The 26,650-nt window shown below is 38.7% G+C and overlaps 1 protein-coding gene across 1 annotated transcript; it reads right to left on the bottom strand.

The window, feature by feature from the left end:
- Window positions 1-1,820: 1,820 nt before the first annotated feature.
- LOC106709856 (vesicular acetylcholine transporter) lies at window positions 1,821-15,576 on the bottom strand. The gene is made up of 2 exons (XM_014501750.2): window positions 15,505-15,576; window positions 1,821-4,464 (listed from the first exon to the last, which is right to left on the bottom strand). The coding sequence occupies exon 2, from the start codon at window positions 4,281-4,283 to the stop codon at window positions 2,484-2,486; it is 1,800 nt and encodes a 599-aa protein (XP_014357236.1). The 5' UTR covers window positions 4,284-4,464; window positions 15,505-15,576; the 3' UTR covers window positions 1,821-2,483.
- Between the last annotated feature and the right edge of the window lie 11,074 nt (window positions 15,577-26,650).

Below are 26,650 nucleotides of genomic sequence, written 5' to 3'. Positions count from 1 at the left end.
AAGGTAATAAGGCGAATTGTGTGTCGACACAGACGGCCATTTCACGAAGTTTTGAAAATTTATCGACCACAAAAGCATTTCAAGTAATCATAGTTATATACGCTGGAGATTTTTGTAATTAAAATATATATATATATATATTTTTTATAATTTATATAAAAACAATGCGTCAACAAACAGGCATCCATTAAAATGAAAATCCACGACTTACCGGCGATAACATCGAAAGCATTACCTCACGTTACAATAATCTACTAATTAATTGAATTTCGGGAGAATTTGACACGAAAATTGACTCTAAACTTACAATTAAGGTGGCAGGCGACCGCGGCGGAGCGCCCGCCATCGGAGGGCGGAGCGCCCGACGGCGGCGGCCCCCGGATTTAACCTAACGTAATTCATAAACTGCGACGTGGCGGCTTGGCTTGCCAGTAGAACCATCGATAGATATCTTTATAGTTTGTGCCAAATGAAAAGTTTGTGCTCTAAGGCTCGCTACATTCGCTATTGTACTCTAGCAGGCTAACTGTTACGCACTCGTATCTCCTTCACTTATATGTACCAAATAAATGAAGCGGAATGTTGTTGTAACGACGCGGTGTCCGGCGCCGCGCGGTGTGCCTGCCCTAGGGATACCGACCACGACGCAGACGGTAGACATAATCGCTTTAAAACTTTATACAGTTGTTCAATTGACACGTCGGGCTCGTCACTTCTCTTGTACAATTAATTGTAGACATCGCTTTAGTAACCGATTATTACCAATGTACAGGCGCTGCCCGCCGTGCACCGCGCACCGCCTGTCGCACGCCACGAGCTTTAACACTTTTCATAAAGACGTTAATATTTATCTGATGTTGTTTCGGAAAAAAAATCCCAAAATTGAACTTGATTGTTTTTTTCTTCTTTTGCTTTAGTAAATATTCGCTCTATTTCTCTCTTAATTTTTCACACACTTCCAATTCTTTTGCAATTGTTATACAATTTCTGTTTTAAAATTTGTATCAATTCGCCAAAATATATTGTAAGATATCTGATATTTAAAACTTAAAATGTCATATCAGTATCGGTCATTTCTTTCATTAGTAGATTGTTTATTTATATTTTACATAATATACTATTTGAAGTTATAATTTTTTAAAACTTTTTATTTCAGATTAATTGGTTGTAAAAAGTGAGCATGTGTGTGCGGCGAGCGGCGTGCGTCGTGCAAGACACGTTGACAATCCGCGGCGGCGCTTCGTAAACAAAGTACAAGAGCACGGTTAATTCGATATAAACGTTCAAAACGAAATATCGACTAACATATAACTGTACACTTACACTAAAGTACAATACATACATACATACATACATTATTTAATTATACCGCTTAGGCTACGTGAATCAAAAGATTCTGATATGTCTCGTTACCTTGGTTGCAACTTTATCACAAGTTGATTACCTAACTTACAACACTAGCTAATTGATATTATAATTGATTATGTCAACTGAGAATTGATATCGAAGCTTCGCCTTATGTACTAATATTGCTGACGCAGCGGAATATACATTATATGTTAAATATTAAATATAAACACTTGATGTATTGACTAACGTCTGAAAATATCAATTACGTATCTCTCTAAAGATATTACTGATTTGATAAACTTTAATAAAGTTAATTGATGTTTGATACATGTCATAAATTATAAATTTATAAGAAATATTAATATTTCAATATTTAATGTTCATTTTGGAATTTATGTAACTGACTATGTTGTTATTATGTATATTTGTTAATACATATTATACACATATACAACATAGCTTTACGCGCTTAGGCCTTACACGTGTGTGCCTTAGAGTGGCATCTACAGAGTGCTATGCTTGCCCCATATTACATACAAACATACATACATTTGTCTTAGACAGTTTTTACAGTGACATATTTTCACATGAGTCAAAATTCACATTTGACGTCGCGTATAATCCTAATATATAATCATTAAAAGTTTAAATATGTAATTCAATATAACTTTTTCCAAAGAGTCTTATATATTTTTATATCGAATATAACTATGAGAAGGCATAACCAACAGTTTTAATATATGTAGTCGTACTTGAACGATACAATGTCAACAAGAAACTCGTCGCGGCTGCGCACAAAACGACGACAACTACTTCACTTGTACGTGTACATATGTACTTAATGTTCATATTGAAACTTTATAGTTTTGTGAAACATTACATGTAGTTCGTAATCAGTTATCCTGTTATATTGTGTGTCGGTGCATTGCCGTCATTTTGTAAACAGTCGTCGGCGTTATATGATAAGAAGCGAAATATGATAAACATGTAGTCGGACTAAGCGACGGCGGCCGGCGGCCGGCGAGTGCGGCTCAGTGATCGAAGTATATATGAGTAAACATCAACTATTACACATTTATAAATACACAACAAGTAAATTTAAATTACAGACAACAACACCGAATTAAAACAATCTAGAAGCCCTGTCGGAAGGGATTCCGGACCGGGCCAGGGGCGGGTGCAGCGGGCGCTTGCTGTGCCGGCTGCGCGGGCACGGAGGCGGCACGGAAGGGGTTGCTTGGTGAGGGTTGCGGCTGTGCAGGCAGCTGGCGTGGGGCGGTGGTGTGCTGCGGCGGTCCTTGCTGCTGTTCGTAGCCCTGACCGTAGTTCTGGTAGCCCTGGTAATGCTCCCCGGCCGTGCTTATGTCGACGTTCGACTCCTGCACCGGCTCAATTTGCCCGGACATGTTGGAGTACTCCAGGTGGTTCTTAAATTCCCCGTTGACCGGCTTTTGGTCCTGCATACTGTACGTCTGGTACTCCTTGTCCGGCGGGTCGGACATCAGTATGTTGGCCTCGTTTTCAAACGGCTTGAAGTCATAGATGTGCCGCAGGTACATCAGAACGGGCGCATACAGGAGGTTGCTGAAGGCGATGAAGAGATTTAAAGCCGTGAAGCCGATCATTTCCACAACTTCTCCTGCTATAATGGGACCGACGGCGTAAGCGAAGGAGTACGATATGTCGGCGATGGCGTAGATGCTACCATAGACAGAGACGTACCGCACGTCGACCAGGTAGCCGAGCGTGGGCAACAGGGCGGTGTCGATCAGAGCAATCCCAAAACAGATCCCACAAATAGGTATCATCAACATCTTGTAGGATGTTGCAAAAGGTATAATGAAGCAGCACAAGCCCTCTAGCGCCAGGCCGCCGGCGGCCATTAGCCACTGTTGCTGGGGATATTTTCTCGCCATCTTAACTGTTATTATAACTCCAAGGACGTGCGGGAAGAATGCCGGCAGCCATATCATGCCGATCTTCCAGTTCTCTTTGGTGAGATTATCTTCCATCCACAGCGAAATAGTCGGCTCCAAGAATGCGAGCGCCACATTAGACATCATGAGGGCGCCGGCGCACACCGCGATGTAGGGATCCATTAGAAGTTTCCAAATCGGCGTCCCGTTCGGCTTCGGCTCGTTCGCCTCCTTCATTTGGGTTTTCAAAGGCTTCATAACAAGCAATAACATAAACCCGTCCATCAAAGATATCAGCGCGAGAATTAAAAATGGCACCTCCTTCCCGGCGAATTGGTACAGAGCTCCACCAAATGGGGGTGCGACGAGGCAGCCGAAGCTGATGAAGGCAAGCGCGATACCCAGGGCCTTGGAGCGCTCCGCCTCTTCGGTGAACCGGTCGGCAATCATGGCCAGGCCGGAGGTATCAGCAAACGCTGAACCGACGCCCTGGAGACTCCTCGCGAAGAATAACATACCGTAACTTCGACCACAAGCGAATATCGAAGTGGAAAGAAACATTATAATAAGACCAATCATCATAGGTATGTCGTAACCTATGCGGTCGATTAAGGCACCGGAGAATGGGTTTATCATAAGTTGAACTATAGCTTTCGAGGCAAAGAGGATGCCGGTCGCCGAGTCCTGGCCCTCGTGGGACGCCGGTATAATCTGCGTCGGAATTATAGTCCTGTTGCCCTCCTTGATAGGGGGCAGCGTAACGACGTGGTCCATTCCCGCCTCGCCCCACGCGCCGATGTACCGCAAGTAGTCCGGGATGATGGGCACTATCACCATGTACAGCATGTTGTCCAGCAGCAGCGCGATCGACACGATCACCAGGATGATCTTCCTCTGCGACGTCGGCTCCTTTATCTTCTCCCAGAGGATCTCGCGCACCTCCCGCACCTCTAAATTAATCATGGGGATCGTGGAGTTGTCGATCCTTTGCCATATTGTCTGTGGGCCCTCCGCCATCTTTGCGTTTTTCCGTTGCTGCCTAATACAAAGTTTTATTCTTGTGAAGAGTTTGTAACCATGTTAATAAGTACGGTATCGAGGCAAACGTTCCTTCCCTGCTTCTCTTTAGTGGTTCGCGTCGCTCACTGAACATTTGTGTGATGCCCCGCGCCGCGACACTCGAATGGGACTTCGGAACCTGACAACAAACAGAAATGATCATTGTGCTATCATTTCCTCGTGCGGTGGCGAGGGGTGGGGGGGGGGTAGCGACATTTGTTATTTCAAAAGGATTTTGAGTCGATCTTTGTTTCTGTTAGTTGCTCGGTTCCTCGGTCCCTTTAGTTTGATCGTTTACAAAGTTATAACATTCAAAGACGATTCAGAGTCCTTTTGAACATATCATCAAAATGACAAAATTATCACATCGCATGCACACAAATAAAATAATAGATAATTAAGTAATGCTTACGAGTCGGTGGCTTTACCATAAACCTAATAAGTGTCCAAAGTATAGAAATGTAAATCGCCTGCGGCCGCGTGCCAGCGCCGGCAGCTTGCACAACACGCGCCGGCCGGTGTCAGGTGTATTGACGCTATCCAACACTTATTGTTAGAAAGTGGATGACGAACGAAAGCATTTGTTTTTAATTATAAGTTGAATTATCTCTCTATAAATGCAGTCAACGTCGACGTCGACAAAACATTACAAAAATGAATGGAGGAAATATCCTTACGAAAAATTTCTAAGAAAGGAATCTTTTCAAATAACTTGTAAGAATTCCGCATTGAACGGCTGATTGAATGACGAGCCATTTCCATCGGAAATCAGAGGAGAGGGCTGCCCTCGTGCGTGGGGAATGAGAGGCGGGGGGAGGGGGTGATCACGGGAGACACAAATTGGATTTCGGTTAAACAAGTCGTTAGCATTACCGTCGATATCTTACATTTAGGGTACGTTACCACTGAATGTGAGATTCTATTCGAACACACATTTAAAGATTTATCTCAGTAAGAGATAATAATATCAATGTAATTGTTGTCATGTTACACGCAAGTCTAATCAGTAAAGATAATTAAATAAAGTATATTATTTATATAATAGATACATTAAGTTTTGATATTGTAAAAAATCGGAGATTATAGTGTACTATACAATTACAATGGAACTGTAATCAAATAATATCCGGTTCCTTGATCCAAGTACGAATTTAATGTGAGTAATTGTGCAGTAGCGTGTTCGCGTGTTAATACTTAAAGTAAATCCGTTGTGTAGACGCCTCACCGCACAGAATGGGCCGGAACACACAGAGCTTGGGCCAAGGCCGTGTCGAGTAGTCGGTGCTTGGTGCTTTTGAATAGTTGCTACTTATAAATATATTAAATCAATGTTGGTAGATTTATTCGCGATGTAACTGGTTGTTTAAACCATCACATATACTGTGATCTAAGTTTAAAAATATAATATCCCGGGTTAACTCAAGTTAATATAGAGAAGAAAAAAGCTCTCGGCTTAGGAGTACAGGCGGCAAAATGTAAACGCCTGGCGTGACGTCACCAAATCTCTGATCATGGAGCTTACTTAAACTTATAATATAACTACGTATTTTTAGACTTATGTGGAAACCAGAGTACATTTTGTATGTAGTCATTAAATAAACGCGTATTCTGCACATGAAAGTGCTTTTCATGTGTAAACATAGACATAGTTTCGTTATCTGCAGATATAAGTTTTGTTCAATGTTTATCTTCAATTTGACCACGCGACTAAAGCTTATAGCAAAATCCCTATCAAAACACCATCAACATTTCAACAAAGCGTAAAACAAGCTGGCGAGGTGGGTTCAAAATTTATAATGGCTGACGACCCCCACAGCGCGGCGCGGCGCTTGCTGAGGCGAATGGCGTGCACGGGGAGGGGTGTATTGAAGGTAAACAGTCGCATTAAAATGAAATGAAATTGCAATTTAAGCCCCGACCTGTGTACACCTGCAGGTGATACTAGACCTCGTTATATATATGATGAGTTCAGATTTACTCTATTTGCTACTATAACTGTTTTGTTTTTTTAATAAAATTTATTTTAAACTATAGTTAAAACAATTTGTTATTTTTTTGTTATCCTTTGTTTCCTCGATAAAGAAATAGATACTTAAGGCCCTTCTTTATTATCCTTTATTAATTTTTCGCTTAATAATAATAAACTAAATCCTTGTAAAATTTGTAGGAACAATTTTGCCTCCCGGTGTACAGTCAACATCTTCAAAGGGCAGGTGAGTTAGGGCGAGTTAATTTGGCTGGGGGAGCGCCAGTGCCCTGCGGCAAGTCCTCAGGGGCCGTGGAGGCGCGGGGAAGGGTACCTGACCCGTTCCCCGCAGACGTGGGCGAGGGCTTGTGAATAGAATTTTTAAAAAGTTGTCCGGAAAGCTTTTATACGGGCGAATAAACAATTCACAAACTTTGTAATATTTTTGTAGCGCAGCCTGTCGACGTTAGTAAGTAGTTTATGAAAATAGGCAACGATTGTTTCAAAAGAAAAACTTTTTCAACGAAAAATCATGTAGTAATCATAACGGGAGACATGTAAAGGCATCTGCAACGCTATTAGAAGCTTCAAATAATTAAGAAAGCCTTTGACTAATGGTCAAGAAAATATAAAAAATGTTGTCGACTCCACGGTCACTGTGTGCGGGTGTGGAGCTTGGAGTGGAGGACGGCGGCGATAGAGCACGATGCGGAGGGTGCGCGGGGGCGCTGGAGTGCGCTTGACCTCCCGCGCCTCTTTGTCTACGAGCGCTTTGATACTCCGACGAACACAGCTCAGAGGATTGATAAAAGAATTTATTTGTAAAGGTTTAGAATTTTTTATCGTTCAATCCAATTAATACCGATCATTACTTTCTTCGGTATAACATTACTTTGTAATACTTGAGGGTAATAAAAAAGAAAATAATTTTAGATAAAGAACATTCCGTACGTTTCGAGAATGTTTAGTAACTTGTTTGTTATCTCTTTAACAATGTTAAACATTAAAATCAAGATCGAAATTGTTGATTTCTTTTTGTTCTCTTTTAGGTCTGTACGTTACATTTATTAATTGTAATTTTTGTCATAAGTTTAAGTCTCACGGTTGACTGAGTATTTATTCTAAATATTTTTTTATAGTTTTTCTTTTATGTTGTTTACTGTACTCATTTTTTAGGGTTCATTGAAAATCGGCGCTGCGGTACCCGCCGCAGCACATGTCGAATGAACACCTTTTCTTTTGAATAAATGTATTTCTTTCTTAAAACTAAATATTTTAGAACCTGCGACTGCGATCTCATTACAGATTCAATTGAAAAAGAAAACTCAGCACGTCGCCTACCGCGGACCCGAGCCCGGCAGTCCCGCAGGCTGGCCCGACCTCTGCGAGAAAACGAGGCGCGCACAATGCTCTCAAATCCTTATTCTTGTAAATATAAGCATCTAAATACGAAAAGGCGAGAGGAAAATAAATTGGTTTTCCCCGTTTTCTATTCGGATGGGGAGAATGGGTAAAACTGGATTATATCGCGGGATTCCCCCGAGGCGGGGGGCGCAGGCGACGGGGGGGAGGCGGGACGGGTGGAATGGAGTGCGAAGCAAAGTCAAATGTAATCTCGTTTGACGAGTTTTTGGGTTAGCGTGACGTCGTGCAAGTCCTTGGATTTATTTAAGTCACATTATTTTTTTCGTATTTTACACGATAAAGACTCGAGCCATAGTTGAAATATTTACAACTGACTGGAAACTATGCTGAATATGCAAAACTGAAGTGATGTTCAAGAAAATTATAAAATAATAAACTCTTGTCCGCTGAGATTGATATTTCAAATGTACTTTTTAAATACTAACACTTACATAATATTTATTCATGAAATGTTTGAAAAATCAGCATAACAGAGAGCTTAACTGCAAATGTAGCGCTACGTAACATGCAAAGGTCGGCTTAGCATTTGAACAGCGACCCCTGGCAATGTTTGATGGCGCCGGTCGGCAGGGGCAGGGTAAGGGGTGTAAGGCGAAATATACAACTTCCTCAGCCTAGCAAATAAAACGAATTTGAATTTTGAAATTTGAAATAAATGAAATGAATTTTTCTTTTTTAAGCACATCGTGAAATTTAAAAGGAAATATTCTCGATTTCTGTTGAAGCTAAAACAAAAATAGTGAGAAAATGTTATTCTCCCTCCTTATAACTTTCATTAAGTGCTGCGCTCGGTGTCCGTGCAAAGGCAATCTAATTTAGTTGGTCTGGCTGCGACCAGAGCTGCGGTTATTGTAGCCCTTGCCAACTCTGGCTCGCTTGTTGTTTAATAAATAACGCTCCGAGGATCAACGACTTTCCTCACGATTTAATTATCTCGCTAGAAGAAAATAAAATGTCGGCTATGGGTTTCACTTTATTAGTTTTATAAGGTGCAATGTCTAATGTCTAAATGTATAATAACAAATATAATTATAACAAAGGTAAGTTACGTAACAAACACATATCAAAATCAAATACTCCGCAAACTAACTATGGAAATAAAATTATTTTGTTTGAAGGGGTTCAAATGTTTAACACAATGTCAGATGATGATGATAAAGAATTGTAAAAGTATTAATATTTTCTAAAATAAACTTAAACTTAAATCATATATCATTGCCGAATAATCTGTAAACGGCTAAACCTATCTTGATGAAATTTGGCACAGATGTAGAATATAGTCTGGAAGACCACATAGGGACCACATACACCACATTTAATTCCGCGCGGTCGTAGTCGCCGGCGACAGCTAGTATGTACATATATAACTTTGTCATTCCTGTAAATTTAGATTCTCTTATAGTGGTGGTGCTAAGGTTTATTTTGTATACATTTATTTTTATTACAAGTGAACTTACATTGTGTTATTATGAGAAATAAAGATCTTTATACATAATTATGTTGATTTCTTTCTCTCGCACGTATAATATTTATTATTGTCATTTATTACTCGCCCTTTAACTAAAACGTTATTACAATTAGGTCGCGCCGAAATTGCGCCTTAAATCTTCGGTTATTGCCGAAACAATTAGACGCAAATGAATTAAATAATTTTCCTATAGCAACACACCACTACCGAGGTCGGTGGCAACATGGACGCAGTAAATCGCGCCGCGGAACGAGACGCCGTAATTGACCGGGGGGACGTCGACGAGATGAAGCCGTCTCCAGTTCACGGGGGGAGATACGAGCGTGTGAATTTGAACTCTAAGTCTGATATATACAGATTACAAAACTGTATAAAAATAGGCGGATGTTGCAATAAACTTGTATTACACACGTCCGAGCAGGTGTGTAAAAAGCTCGAGGTGAAATAGGATAGGAGATGTTTATTCACATTTTGCACATATTTTCCTGAATATTTGAGATATCTTAAATTTTATAAATATCGGCCTATTCAGTCCTACTCGTGCAAGTTCGGTCCCCAAAATAGAGATGTAATAAATTCTTCTTTCAATATGCACCATAATTTTCAGTTCAATTTATTTTTGTAAGTAATAGGTTTGCGTGTAAGACTGCAGTAAAACTTCTCCCCTCTGCCTCCGCACGCGATGTTACGTCATCAGGAGAGTGGCACAAATCCGGGATTCGAACTTATACTCCCGGCCACCAGTACCCCTGCGATGTCATCGATACATTCACACTTATTCGCAAATATTTTAGACGAAAATCGACAGAGGTCTCCTTAGTGCTTAAAGTGTCTACTTTTGTATGTGCTAAACACAGTCACCACAACATCAACGATACGTTTTTGTTAACTTGTTCTTTTGCATTTTGTAAAATGAATTCCGCTTGTATATCTTCTACAAACAAAAGAAAAATGAATGAAAGTAGAAGCGAGGGAAACGCACGCCCTCTGGGGGATTCCCGCTGAGAAAAAATCATAAAACTTTAGTGTGATACGAACAAAGATAGAAGCGAGGAAAATGGCTTCGTAAAAGTACGGAGCACTTTGAAACCCGCAAAAGATTCGGTATAGCAGCGCATACGTGCAAGACATTTTAGACCATGTCATCTAAGACTAAGGGACGAAGTAAGATTGGTAGTAATGTTCAAGTTATTCTATTTATACGAAGGATGGCAAACAAGATTGGATTTAAAATATAGTGAGATTCGTTTCTGTTACAATTGATGGTCCTTCGAGGATTGTCTGCACCCGCTAAAGTATCGCTTCGTTTTTATAAAAACATTAACTACTTATCATAAAAGTCGTGACATGCAGGCAAATGTGTTGTGTGGTTTGATCACAATCAGGTGCTATTATGCACTCGTTTATATACTTTTAAGTTAGTATATTAATTTTACTTATATTGTATTTACTTGTTTCGACAAACATTCATTTGAATTCTATAAGAAATACAATATTGAATGTTATTCTAAAGCACATTAAGAAAGTAAGACAGATACTGAATATAAAATAAATTCGAATCGATACTTTCTTCTAAACAAAAGCTAATAGAACAATTGATGCGGCTATTACAATGTTTTCCAGCGGCGGGACCCTAAGATGTCTGCCAATTTTCTCAGCAAATCGGCTGACGAGGGGTGCGTGTTGCGGGGTGCGGGGTGCGGGGCGAGAGGGCGAGGGGTTGCTATCTACAGCTGTAAATCATCCGTTGCGGCTTGCGGCTAATTCGCCGGGGGCTACGCATATTAGGGCCTCTACACACTGAGATGAGGCGTTCCTTTAACTAAAAATGTTTAACCTATCATATTTTTTGTTACCTTTTGTAATGTTTTACCCAGAAATAATTTCAAAATAGATTTTGAGGTCCCATTTTCGAGGATAAAAGAGAATGGTTTTAAAACAAGTTTGTAGTACTTAAAAATGACGTTGCAAATTTATTACACATAAAAGAATATAGGAAGAATATAGAATATTTGCTAATAATGGAACCGACGCGTTGTTAATTGTGAATTTGCTTTGACAATGTGGTATTCTGTCCCGGACTTTATCAAGATAACTAATAGCGTGTCGGATAGGGCGCGAGGTACAAGGCACGAGGTATCTCGTAAATAAAAATATTATTTGTGTGCGCCTCTTCCCCAGCCGCCCCCGCCCTGGTCGTGTCATTTCGCGCGCAATTGCACAAACAACTTAGCGCCGATACCCAACTGATAGCCGGATCCTCTTTCACTAAACATAAAGACCGTTCCACATCGCATCACAGAGGAATATTTTTATAAATGTTACATGTTTTTCTTTAGAAGTTCTTTAATTAAATGTGTAATTCTTGTCTCCTTTTCATTAACTCACTATTACGATATTTTCCCCATTGCAGTATGTATGAAAAAACCAATAAACCTACCATTGTGAGTAAATATTTATCAGACGATAACGAGCTGTATTTATGTAACAGGGCTCTAAGCTACCGGTAAACAGCTCGGCTCACAACAAACAGACATACAGTACGACGGAACTGATTTGTCAATTGTTACACTTGTATGCGAACAAGCATAATCCCTCTCGGGGTGAGCAGCCCCGCCCCCGCCCCCTCGCCGTAACTCGCCTACAGGGTGGCAGGGCGCCGGAACTGAGACAGTTTCTCTTTGTGTTGCGTTAATAATGAAATGCTTAACTGTTATTCGAAGGGGTCCACGTCTAGGATGCTATTTCGCGTTTATTAATAATACAAGTACATTACGACCTTTTGCAAATGAAAAAGTTAAAATAATTGCCTAAACCCTAACCTCACAATAATTAGTGGATAACAGTCATTCTCAGGGTCGTTAAATGCCCACTTATGGAGTACCTACCTTAGTATAGAATTAGTACATATCAAAAGTCTGTCTCAGCCTACAATGGACAAACCAATTGAATAACCACTAAGATTTTTGTGACAATAATTTGTTGGTTTTTTATAAGTTTGCACTAATACAAACAAATAGATTGTTACAAAATACATACATTTTTGAAACAATAAAAGACGTCAATTGCAGGTTGAAATGAGTCCATTCAGGAAGAGGCGGCAATCGACAACAAAAGGCTGTTGTAGCGCAACAACAAAAGGCACCGCGCGGCGGGTGAGCGGCATAACCCCAGTCCCAAGCGAGGGTACCAGGGGGTCGGAGAGTCGAGGCGCTGCCGGCTCATTACGCACCGGTCAGCCCGCCGCTACCTGCACCCACAATGCAACCTCCCTGCACCCAGCCGAGCAACGTGTCGCGTGTTTTTTTTTAAAAATTACTTCTATTCCGATAGCATAGATATGTCGAGTTTAAAAGAACACAATAATTTTGTGAGATTTTTTTGGAAAGAGTAAATTTTGTTTGTACAGAATGTACATTAATTATTTCTTACTAGCCTCAACTCACCGCAACGTACGGAAGTTTAATGTATTAACGCAAAGATTTAAGTTTTTGATAAAGTTTTTGATGAAATACAAAAAAAAATGACATATTTTCATCACTAATATAAATGCGAATGTTTGGATGGATGGATAGATGTTTGTTTGAAGGTATTTCCAGAATGGCTCAACGGATCTTGATGAAATTTGGCGTAGATGAAGAACATAGTCTTTTATTAAGTTTCTTTTTTTAACGTGAACATAGTCTTTTTAATGTATCAAGCAGCTTCCCAATATTTTTACAGATTTATGGTCGGTTATCGTTTTGTCATTACAAGCGTAAATGAAGCGATGACAACCAATGCTAATCGTATAATGAGAGGGTTGCTTTTTAACTCCAACGCAATCAATTCACTTCCATTGTCGGCTGTGAGAGAACATTAAATTATCTTCGGATATGAATTCGTCAGGCGACGTGTGGCGGCGGGCGTCGACGGGCGGCAAACGACCGCCATTGTGCCATGCGTGCCAGTTCGAGTGATGCTGTTTGTGCCCGTTGACTGTCACCCTTTGGCCGCTGCCCGTCGTAATGATCCCCACTCGTCGTCGGTGTCAAGTAGTGTAAATGGTGCTTAAGTTGCCGTGAGAAATTATAAGTCTATTGTAATATTATGGATCATAATTACATTAATAGCTGCAACTCGAGCTTTGTATTTCGACTTATGATTTATGACTGTTTAAACGACTCCTGAGATATTTGATTAATTCCCGCTCGTTACACTACAACCGGAGCTGCGTTTACATCGCGTCGTATAAAGCCACGGTTTTTGTTCAAATTTTATCACAACTTGCAATTTTCCGAAATGCAATCTTTCTACGACTGAGGCTCTATCATAAGAGTCCATGCGCCAACAATATTTTACTAAAATATGTGCGATCTGTCGTAAGCCAGCAGCAGGCAGTGAGGTCGGTGAGGGGCGTCGAAGCCCCGCGGCGTAGCATCAAATATTCATAACGCGACCCCTCGCAGTTCGTAGCGCGCCGCTCTACGCTCTACGGCGCTACGCAGTACGCACCTCTCGCAGGATGCTGCTTAATATTTCACGATACTTACGTGACGCAGTTTTTTATTCTATATTTTGTGAGCAATACTTATGTTGACTGTTGGTAAACAGGCTCTCTGTTTGTGCTTGTATTTTTAAAATATATTTTTATCGTGAAAAAAAAACGGTTTCAACTACAACGATTAGTTTTTACCTAAATTTCTAACACCAAACTGATATAAAAAATTACTATTATTTAAGAGGATGTGAACAAAGACGAAAAATTACATTACATTTAGTTATATATGAAAAAGTAGAGTAAAATGTAATTATTTTACTAAACTTTTACAGAACAAATATTCGCAGAAAAAATTGTTAATTAGCTTAGCTCACTTAAGATTGTACAAGTTTATTAATGTACATATAAATGAACTCAATCGATTTATGTTGTAAAACATTTAGCAATGATTACGTAAGAGCTTTGAATATTCGCCAATTAGTGAAAGCAAACTTGTGATATCGAGTTACGGAGCGAATTAGGTTCAATAGGGCGAGTGTTGAGGGGTGCGAGCAGCGGGGGCGGGGGCGGGCGCGCGAGGGGATGTAGATTCATGAGAGATAACTACGCACAGCTTCATTACTGCGCTTGTTGTGAGGGTTGCAGCGGATATACGCAAGAGAACTCTCTAATCAGCCGGAAATAATAAATACCTTAATCGCCATTGTATCAGGAATTTTTGTCTGATTCTCTGAATTTGTTTCGCTTTCGTTCCGTTTGTGTGTTTCCAAAAATTAGTACTATTTTTTGATTTTGTTTACATGTCCTTGTAGGAAAGAAGTAAACGTAAGGCATACTAAAATAAAATTGGCGTATTAACAAATACCACGTACAGTTTGTTTTATAAAACAGTAAATATCATAATATTATAACAAGGTACGGCGCGATGTGGACGCCGTGCCGCAGAACTAATTGACACAATTAGGGGGTGCGAGGGAGGGGAAGAGAGGGGGAGATTGCCAAAGTCACGCTCCTTCGTAAATCCTCTCGTTACGCGGTCACTGAGGCGAAATAATAATACAATTATTTTGTAAATGTTGGGTAACGGTAAAACAGGGTGGATAGAGACAAAACTTGAAAATGCTTTACACCGCAATATACAACGATTTTGTATAACAAATCACTGATTTTATCTATGTAGACAAATAGTTGTAGCAAATAGTTGAATTACTAATGAAAAATCTTATCAATATTATAGTATAAAACCTAGAAATATAAAAAAAATGTAGTCTAAACATACCCATGTACAATGTCAAATTTTAAGTGTATTGCTCCCATCTTGATTTGATAAAAGCATTATATCACAAATATTTGTTGTTCGTTACCAGTGGGCCCAGCGAGGTGGAAACTAACCGCCTCACACAAAGAAATAGGGTTCAATTCGGAAGGCAAATTGTGTTTGTATAGGGCCTTGTGTTGTTTGTATAGGGCCCAGCCGCGGGACCTTGTTTTCTCGACATAATCATGTTATGTTTGAAATTTCTCTGTCTACTTATATGCCGGTTTTATTGGAATTGAAAAATAGAACTTTTTTTATGAGCGAGAATTAATAATGATGTAATTTTAACACACAATTTTCTCTTTTTTAAAGATAAGTTAAGCAAACAAAGGAATAAATAATTTTCTGTAGCTAGTTACTGTCCAAGAGTATATCAGAATTCATGGAAGTATGTTATCAATCCCGATATTGTCGCGGATGTTGTTTTGCATTGAGCAGTGATAATCACATGACATTTCTTAATCGCTTGCTTGTTTCTAGATTAGTAAAGTGATATGTCCTACTTAGTAGTAGATGACTAACCTGTGTCTCTGAGTTGCAGCGAGTCGACCTTGTGGCTGAGGTACCCGCGGATGGCGTCGGCGGCGTCCCCGCGCAGCGCGCCCCGCAGCCGGCCCAGCAGCGCGCCCGCCGCGCCCTGCCCCGCGCCCTGACCCGCGCACTCCCCCGCGCCCTCCACCGTCCTGCGCCCCGAGGGCCGAAACAAACTCCTACCGCAAATTACTTTGACAACTTCTTTGTCTATTCGAACTCTTTTATCTTATCTTTTCTAGTATAAGTATGCAGTCGTTGCTTATTTGTATATTTTTCAGATACTCGTACGTCTAGACTTAACTAAGTTCAGTGCGTTGCTTGATATGTATCGGTTTGTGTTGGGCGTTAACGCCGGACCATGGTGCACCGCCAGTCCTCTGCAACAAACGACGTCTTGTTAGGAATTTAAGGTAATATAATTTTGAAGTAACTTGTTTTTTTAATTAGAAAAGACTGATAGAAATTGCAGTTTTATTTAAAACTATAACTTGATGTATCCAAACGTATTAAAGTGTAGTTAACAAAGAGTGTCCATGAGCTGACGGAGTACCGAAAAAACGATTGCTACGAATATTTAACAATCACAGAACATAACAAGAAAAACATAACAACTTATTCATTAAAGTTTTGGGTTGATGAAGTTACTTTTTAGATTTTTTTTTGATATTTTAACTATTTTAAATACGATTAAAAGTGACACACGATATAATTTGAACATTTATATTGTATGAAAAAGAACCCAACGCATTCAATTTACTACCGTGTTTCAGTGCTATATTTACGTAGCTAAAGTGGCGGAAGTTGTAGCGCGCACGTTTCCGGCCCCAAGATGGCGGCCGGAAAGGCTCCAGCGGCAGTTTCCTCTCGCACACTTCCGATTGCTTTCGGCTATGGCTCCGAGACATTTTACGCCACAAAAGAGATAAATCATTTTAAATTGTTTTGTTTACTGTTTTTTTTAGATTACATAGATTTGCAACTTTAAAAATATGCAAAGAAATTTCCCCGTCATTTCCCTTTAAAAGTATTAATTATCAAATAAAATTTTCATGTAATAATTTAAAATTCATGCACATCTACCAAGCACCTGTCGAATTATTTCAATTATGCAAACTGTAATTGTAAATAGATGTTAGTACAGTAGCCTTCGCCAGCAGTGCTCAGATATGATATTTTTTTATATATTCAAAACATTGATAGCACCATAATTGGTGTTATGTAAGAAGAATGCAGAATTTAACTAAGTGCAAGGAACAAAGAATATATTTATGAAAAGATCTAGAAATAGGTAAAAGAGAAGACATAAAATGTTGCAATGCATTGTACGAGGCGAGGGAATTCGTTTTTTCCATCCTCGAGAGAAGCCTGTGCATTAAAGTGAAGCTCCACTAACAGAAGACGAAGTAATACATTTTCTGCATCACTTTAACAATAAAATTAATACTTTATATTGCAATAATCGTGGTTAGTAAAAGCGACTTATTTATACAAGCTGTCGCACGCGAATCCGTCCGCGCGCATTTTAACAAAACTTAATAGGGGTATGAAAAATAGACAGTAGCCGATTCTCAGACCTTCTGAATATGCATATTATAAAATTCCATAAAAATCAGTCAAGCCGTTTCGTTGGAATATGATAACTGATATTGTGACACGAGAATTTTATATGAAAGATAAATATATTTTAACAAGACGTGTTAGAGGTTTTCTTTTAGAATTAACGTTAGACTTCTTAGATCGTGGCAGGACCTAAGTGTAGTCCAGTACCTGGCGATGTGACAGTTGCCGTACCATAAGACCTGTCCTCAATATAATAGACATGATGCTATCTAAAATAGCTACTAAAACCTCCCTTTCAACATGCACACATACACGCCCACTCTCCTGTCACTCACATACATACATACATACACATACATGACGCAACCGTTTTGTTATATAACAACTGGCACCGGTTATGTAATCCTGCGACAATCTGATTCTGGACACTTTAACTCCGCGACCAAACCAAACGGCAAAATAAAGACACGGCGAGGTGCAGAAAATGAAAAAAAAAAAAACTACAATTGTGAAAATATTGACCTTTAATGTGTGCGGCGGGAGCTCAGCACACCTGGGAGCTGCGGGCCCGGACTGAGCCGCTACGGCCGGCGGGCAAGCGGGCCCGCGCGCCATGCGCACACCCCGCACTGCCATTCGCCGCGCCCCGCCCGTGACGTCACACCGCCCTGGCCAATAGGGTACGCCTGAAACTTTCATGTAGGTATGGGAGGCGATCGGTCGATTGCTAAAAATAGGCTCCGGAGGCGCGCGGCGGTCGATATCCAACCTCACCGTGCAGCCAGCTAGAGCTATCAGCCCACGGACACCAGCTTCTATTTCTGACCCCCAACGGGTAGCTCTAAATATATGTATCACACATTGAAAAATAAAACTTATGATAGTTACAATTATATTACGAAAATTAATGAAGGCAAAAGCAAAAAATGAACAACACGTAGAGTTACTAAACTTAAATTTTAACCAAACTAACAGTGTTCAGTTCAGTTCAGTGAAACAATGTACATTTTTTAGTTTATAAATTGCTTCTTAGTGCTTGACGACGTATCGCTTACAGTACCTTGTAATGACTTATTAATCAGTATAACACCAAAATTGTATTATGAAAGAAGTGAAAAGACTAATAACCATAGATAAGATAAACTGATACTGATGATTCCTCATCCTCTATTCATCTCTCTAGTGTCTGTAACTAACAGGCGAGGATCGTGGTCAGCATGAGCATTGCATGCAGAGCAAATGATCTGCTTCTGATTTAACACTGATGTTTTCCACTTACCTCATAAACAGTTAGAAATAGAAGTGGTGAATACGTAACGTTTGCTTCGTCATAGATTTATCAAATAATACAATGTTGAATGCACCTTCTGCTGTCAGCTTCATATGGACGACAGAGCGCGAATCAGCGCGTTTGTGGGCTCACAGCTCCGGACTATTAAAATATCAATTATATGATAACGTTGAGCGTGAACCAGCGCAAATCATAGCGATGTGAAAGATTAGGTTACTATATAGTTACTTAAAGCTAGTAAAGAAATATAAAATACGAAATAAATAAACGTATAGAAATATCACTAATGGTACATGAGATGAATATTAGTAAGGTGAGCGTAGCGCCGCTGAAAAATAGCATAACGAACAAACAGCTTCTGCTAAACAAATACCGCAACTGAATACTAAATTGCAACAAGATTAAGAAATTGTTTAAACTTTCGTGAGACATAAAAATAAATTATTTAGGAACGGAACGGAAAGAAGGGACAATCCTAACTGTCCGAAACTAGTCGGTAAATAATTTATTAAGATTGAGATAGTCATTACAACCTAAAATTAGCTTAACTTAAGGATTTTTTAAATTTATATGTCCCAAATTCCCGGCTCATGTTTGCTTACGAAAAGAAGCAAAACTTTTCTCTCTTGCTTAAGTATAGTTTTTACTCCAATAACAGTTTACAGTTTTTTAAGAAAAATAGTCAGAATCGCGGTCTAATGTTATAGCATGAGAAATGTATGAATTCTTTACGGATCGCTTTGCTAACATCCTTAACAAATGCATTATATATTTATATGCACACTTTAACTGTGACGCCATTATTTGTGTTTGTGCTCGTGGAATTTCTTAGACGAGTTATAGAATTATTTTTAAAGAAATTTACACCTAAAAAAAATAAAAACTTAGTAAGTTTTTATGGCCGCTGCTCATATCTATCCGCAATTTCAGATGCGTTGCCTAACTCTAATCGACGGAGGCGAGGACACACAGAAAGAAAATATTTCCCATTCTTATGTATTCCCTCCTCCGTCAGATCAAGTTCCCCTTCCCACCTTTTTCTTATAAACTAAACTTTAATTTTCTTATAAACTAAAATTAGGCCTCTAGGAAATTCGAAATTCGTTTCAACACATTGGTACATACATGACGGAGATCAAATCCAGACCCTTAGATTACAAGTCCAGTGTTTAACCACTGTGCCACCGACGCTCTTGGGGTGTATTTACATAAATCATAATCGATAGCTAGATTTATAAATTAGAATTGCAAATATCTGTCAGATGCAATGGTCCAGGGATGCTGCGGCGGTGCGATCACAAACTTTTACATTTAGCAAAAATTTATCCCGTGGCGTCGCTTGAATACTAATCAGTGAGTAGAGCCACCGCACCGGGGGAGATAACTTTATTGTAGATATTATAAATAAAACATTTTTAAACAAACGATAAATAAAAATGGTTTTATTAAAAATCATAAACAGAAAAGATAAGTGGTTTTAAATGTCAAAAAAGATAGCTCAAAGGTATAATTATATAAAAATACAGTCGAATTGATAACCTCCTTCTTTTTGAAGTCGGCTAATAAGAGCTTGCGTCATGATTGTGGCAGCGCTGCTACTTATTTTCTATACCCTGTTGTGAACTAGAATGTATGAGCTAATGTCAGATGTGATTCTTCTTATAGTAGGAATTAAATATCCCGTACCGTATATCAGATAAATTTTAAAGTAAATATAAATTAAATGTAATTCAAGTCAATCTATCACTTTATTTGATACATTTTCCATTTTGATATCTGTCGATAATAGTTAATTAAAGCGATCGAAAAAACATTATAACGACCTTGATGATTGCGAATTAGACGAATGTATAATTCTGTAATCCATATACTTACTAAATCATTGAGAACAACAACGTTAAAATTTAAAAAGCAATCATATTAATGGAATCGTAAGAGTAGCAGAGTTACGATAAGGTCGCGCTACTGGCCCGGCGGGGCGTGGGGTGCGGGGGGCGCGCGGCGGTCGATGTCGGCGCGCCTGCGCCCCTGCCCCGACCGCGCGCACCGGATGCGGCTTTAGTGCTTTAGGAATTAAAATTAGATACCCTAATCCCCGATGCGAGCAGATCAAAATGTTTGATTAACTTTTGTACTCAGCAAAGGTACTCTTGCAACATTTTTATTACTAAGTATTTTTATTTGATGTAATCATTGATAGCTTTGCTAATATTATAAATCACCGTAAATTTTTATGATGTAAGCTAAAGTAGTTTATTTTTTCAATAAAATAAAGTAAAAATAATATCCTACTGTGTGCAAGATTTTTGTGTTGCAGCGGCGGCAGGCAGTGGGTCAAGCGCGCCCGCTGCACCGGGCTTTCTGGCCGCCTCCCAACAGCCAACAGCCCAGCTAACGACTGCACCACGGATGCTTAAACTTAACTACCTTCATTTTCTGCACTCACTACGAAAGTTTAGCATTCAGTTAAATAACGTTCAGTTATTTCTTTGCCCAGTTTTAATGCAGTAGTGAGGTATTGACATCGAGAGGTTTTATTTTTTAAAATTTGACCAAAATTATTATAATCTATAGTTATTACCTCTGTTAGCTTTATTCTTTGATATAAAACGATTTAAGTTAAGCTATAAATAGTTTACAGTTTATTGCGATATTAAGAAGGCATCCCCAGGGAAAGGTAATCTGAGCGACGACCCGTTTCAAAAGGGATCACAGTTACGAGCGCGTCTCAGACGCGGGGATTACCCGCGAGCCGCAAGCGCCCTCTTCTCTGGTCTCACTGTCGCTTACGTGACGGTCATAACTCTCGCTTCTTGTAAGTTATATTTGATATAATAAGCAATCTACATATGTATATTGTTCAATGTAAGTATGGCTTGGCTTATCTATAGATCAATTCTATAGAAAGTGGACAATTTTTCAACATAAGATTTTCTATAGTATTCTCAAGTTTACACGTGAAACTTGTATTATAAAGAAGACGAGTAGCAAGTTTATACAGCTGAATTTATTGCTAATGGCAGCATCTGTAGGCTAATAGATATTTTATAAATAAGATTTCTTTATAGTGAACATGAGCCGAGTGTAAAACAAACTTAAAATTAAATACAAAAGAAAAGAAAATATATTATGTGTCCGCTCCGACGCGGCTCTTTCATTATTCATACGTGTCGTTTGCTCGCAACTCGGCAGGTAGGGCAGGCTGGCGTGGAAGGGAGGACAGGAGAGGCAAGCCGGGCAGTAGGGTAGACAGAATCAACCCGACCACGGCGGTGGGGCATTACACCTCATTAGACATCTTCATTCAGTTTACGTCATACCACGAAATTAGCTTTTTTATTTGATTTTCTTCCGAATTAATATTAAAGAAGTAAGAATATATATGTCGTTTGTTTGCGACACATATAATATGTAACTTTGAAGATTGTTTGTCATATGTCGTAATTAAATAATTGTGCGTTGCACAAGATGATTAATAAAAAGTTACTTGTATTTTTACAATATAAATAAGTGCCAGATTGTTTTTAATTTTGGAAATTTAGACCGTATAAATTTGCTTTTATATATAGGTGTATTATATTTATTTTTGTGTTCCAACTCGACAGCCATTAATACAAGGTCGATGGAACAAAAAAAAACCTAAAACCAATCTATACAACATCCAATGGGAGAGAACTTTTCAGCGCTTCTTCAGGCACTTGGCATTCAGCACATTATCGACCGCGGACACGCCCCCTGCCCACCCCCTCCCTGCACCCTCCACCGCACTGAACCCCGCCAGCCTCATCTCAACCTCACACCCACTCTCACACCGGGTGGCACTCCACGCGACCTCCCGCGAAGACATAGGTTCTGATTTGGCACCGAGTAATAGAATTAAAGTTATCCCACAGACCACAATGTTATGTGCTGACCCCGAATAAATGTTTGAATCACTCTGCCAATGCAGACCGCTGGCTTACACAAGTTGGAGCTCATCTTAAATTAATTAGAGAGTAGTTAATCCATAGAGATCCTTTGATAAATTGAATTAGAGTACAGTTGTCAAATTAACAGCGGACTGAAAAGCTTTTGACATTTGGCAGGTTTAAGTCATGGCCTGCGAATGAGTTGGTATAAATAATATTCACAATTTAAGTCTAAATTAGTCTTATTTGCATCCAAAATTGTATCTTACATATTATGATACTACACATTTTGTGCATTGAACTTAAATAATACTACATCATGTGTTTTTTTTTATCCAGTCGTAAGTTATCTTAAATGTAAAATATAACTTTAAAATTTAAGATCAATGTCCTCAAAATTGCCACCGTTTTTTAGACATAACAAGTTTATAGTGTCAAAAACCTGAGGCGGGCAATAAAGCCCAATCTGTGATCTAGTCAGATCAAAGCGGCCGCCGGACGCCTTCGCCTCGCCGCAGACACTGTTTACATCTAGACTCAGAATCACACGAATTTATCTAAACTCTTAAAATTAAACTTCTTAAAGGTTCATACACATTTCTCTGCACGATTTTAACTTTTAGTTACCAATATTTCGTTTTCAGCTCAGCCACGTCCAAACCGAGGAGCTCGTGACTTTTTTTTTTACCTCTGTGAAATGTCTCTTCCGTTTCCAGAAAGGTATGTGGGACTCACTAGTCTAGAAGAGCAAGGAATATTCAGTAAAACCCAGTAATATTTATTCGCGTCACCTTACTTGCAAAATTGTCCGCCACCCAGTAAGCGACATCTGCCGAGGCAGACTCTCCACATCAGGGATAAGAAGTGTCTAAACTTTAAGTACGAGCTCAAGCCTACCCAAAGTTAGGTTAAGCCTTAGTTAACCACACTAGCCATTGCACATTTGTCTACTTCACAGACATTCAATTTACTTCATTATAATTGATAAATAATCAAATGTCAAGCAATGTTGGATGTGCCAATGTCTTACACAATCAGCTAACAAGTTGGCACATTAGCGCACTTGATTTCATTTTTATCTACAAAGTGCTCTTCAAATTAAACTGCCAAGAAAATTTGTTTGGCTTCAAATATCGTAAAGTAACTAGTTTTTAAATGCCTTTAACACTTTGTACGTGATAATAATGTCCTAACAAACTTTTCCATCTTTCAATTTAAATATATTAGAGTTAATTTGTTAATTCGTGTTCGAGGAAGTTTACTGGACTGAATGATATGAAATTACGAACATTTATTTCAGTTTTTAATTTAATTAACACCCTCTGTCCCACACATCCTGCACTAATATGATTTAGATAATTATTCCGATCGTTCGTTTACTAAAAGCTGTATACGAATTATGAATTATTTATGATACAAGACGATTCAAATATAAAAACTTTTTCGTTTTAATGTTGTGGTATAGATAACACTTCATATAATTTGCACAACAATTTGCTGAAATATTAATGTCCTCAATTTACATTGTTTTAATAAGTTAGTGTAGTTCCCAAAAAGCGTGTTGAAGAGTAACTAAAACTTTAGTTTCTCGTTCAATTAACTAAGTTTAACAGTTCTATACCACACAGGTTATTTAGGGTTTAATTCAATTGTTTATTTTAAATATAACTATACCGTAAATGATACGCAGTATTATTACCAATCTGTAAATCTGTATATTTCTGTTACTTGTCATAGAATACGTGTGGTCAAAATACTTGACCCTGGCATGGATTTCCAATCTAATGACTGTCGAGTATCGAGTAGCTATCGAGTGTTACGTTACAATTGTCGGTCACTTCACATTGAAATGTACAAAATGTTACTTGCCACTGGATCTCTCACTGTTTGTTTAGTAGACCACATTATGTGATATTCATTACACAACTAAATTCTGTTCGAGATCTCGACTGAATAATGTGTATTTAAAAACATGTTCAATGCCACCGACTTACTCTAAATGTTCACACATTTGAACACACACACAGTATTTGAACATCTTAGTTGCATTCAACGTGTTAGGACATCATCATCATCAGCTCAATATACGTCGCCACTGAGGGGCTCGGAGCCTACCCCAAGTTAGGGATGACTAGGCCGTAGTCAACCACGCTGGCCTAGTGCGGGTTGGTTGACTTCACACATATCATTGAAGTTCTTCTAAGATATGTGCAAGTTGCATCAGATGCAGATAAATGTACATATGTAAATCTAAATTCTAAAAATACATTGGTACATGGCGGGATTTGAACCCAGGACCTGCAGATTGTAAGTCAAGTGTATAACGCCTGAGCCACCGACGCACCGTGTTAGAACATATTACGTTTCAGTTTCAGATTAAGCTAACAAAATTTTAATCGTTTTACATTCTTGTTTAAGGTCTAATCATATTATGCTAAAGTCCTGTAGTACTTAGCAACAAGGAAGCAAGTAGACGGTGAGCAATCGGCAGTACGGCTTACAGGTCACAGTGACAGGGCACAGGTTCGATCAGTATGCCGGTCACAGCGGACCTTGGCTACTCGTTTATTGTTGATGCGTGACCACGTAACATTCTGACGCGCAGAAACAGAGTTACAAGAATATGTATTATTACGAGACACTAGAAATCAATGTGATTGACATCAATTACTGTCAATATTTTGCCCTCAATTTGACATCAATTAGTGTATGAGCCTAATCTTAGTCGCCTTTTCCTTCCCACCCTTTTCTTACAAGGAAAGAATGGGAAGGAAAATTGGATTTGATAGAGGAAGAGATGCATAGGAAGGAGAAATATTTCTCTTTATATGCGTCTCCTCTTCCGTCGAATAAAGGTAGGTAACGCATCTGCAATTGCAGATGTCTAGTAGCTTCGTCATTTCGGCGATATCAGGTGGCCGCTTACTTGTTTTCCACCTTACAATACGAAAAAATAATTAAATATTATAATAACATTTATTAAGTGAATGTGTCCCGTTATAATTAAGTTTTGTAGTTGACGTCGAGTGCGGAAGTTGTTGCGATGGCGAAACACTATAACAATAAATGTCACTATATACAACTTTTAATTTGTCACAAGGAATGGACAAGTTTATCGATGACACTTACAAATATTTCACCATATAATATTTAAAAAAATAATAACTTTGTAAAACTGCGACAGTTTCCACAACAAGAGGTCAAATGTATTTGTCATGTCAGAGATATTTGACTCTTGAAAACATATAAAGCATTTAAAGTTACAAAAAATAAATTAAATTTATAAAATGTAGACATAATCAATCAAAATCAATGCGCATTTAAATTGTTTTAATTATTTTATTTAGTTGATATTATTGACACTTAGATTGTTCATATAACCATGTGTTGTAATGATGTACAAAGCAAGTAATTGGAGGCTCTATTCGTAATTTAAGGCATGAGTTTCGACAACGCTGCGGATAATCTCTAACGTCCGGCGGTCACAATGTCACATAGCACCTTTCTCTCCAGTTTCGCATCAATAGACGAGGCCGAATGACCCGCGACCTTTGCCTATTCAATTGCCAGATAAAGCAAAGATTAACGTATGAAAAAAACATCACACAAAGAAAATATACATAAACATGTCCTATAATCTGACAACATTTCATAACTTTAGAATTTTCAATGCTACGGAATGTAAATTAAAATTACAATAAATTTTGTGTAATAAAATTTCTGATATGTATCAACCATAATTAATTTTAACACTAAGTTATATATTTCCCATTATTTTATCACAAAGAGCTTATAGCTGTTGTCGTGAACCGTAAAAAAACAAGGCAATATTCTGTGACATTGTACGGCAACTGATGTATTATCAAATAGTTAAAGAAGACTGTTACAAATAAAATCACTTACACAACTTGCAATTTAGTTGCGATGAAAATAATAACGCATCTATTAACCTCAATGCAATCTACAAATGATTAAAGATGATGAGTGAAATAACTCAATTCATGTCACAAATGTGAGTTTTATGGTCCATTACAATTGGCAGACTAAACGTTGCAAGCTAAATGTCTCTTCGGCAGAATTAGCTTCTCAATTCACTCGTACCTCGCGCCTTTTTAGGCGTTCTACTTTTGTTTAATGCGACTGTTACGTTAGTTATAGGTTTCTAAATGCATTTTTAACCTCATTAACTACTAGCTGTCGCCCTCAACTCCGTTCTATGTGTTCTTCCAGACAATGCTCTACATGCCAAATTTTATCAAGTTCCGTTTAGCCGTTCAGGAGATACCTTCAAACAAACATCCATCCATCTAAACATCGACATTTGTAAAAGTATAGTAAGATAACAAAAAACCTCTTTTGCATAATTCATAAAATT

This window comes from Papilio machaon, chromosome 9 (genome assembly GCF_912999745.1).
Source record: "Papilio machaon chromosome 9, ilPapMach1.1, whole genome shotgun sequence".
NCBI classification, from domain to species: Eukaryota; Metazoa; Arthropoda; class Insecta; order Lepidoptera; family Papilionidae; genus Papilio; species Papilio machaon.
Note: the sequence above shows the minus strand (reverse complement) of the source record. Positions and strands in the feature narration are given on the sequence as shown.

Excerpts from the sequence above, each read along its gene's own strand:
- LOC106709856 (XM_014501750.2), bottom strand. The coding sequence starts at position 4,283 with ATGGCGGAGGGCCCACAGACAATATGGCAAAGGATCGACAACTCCACG.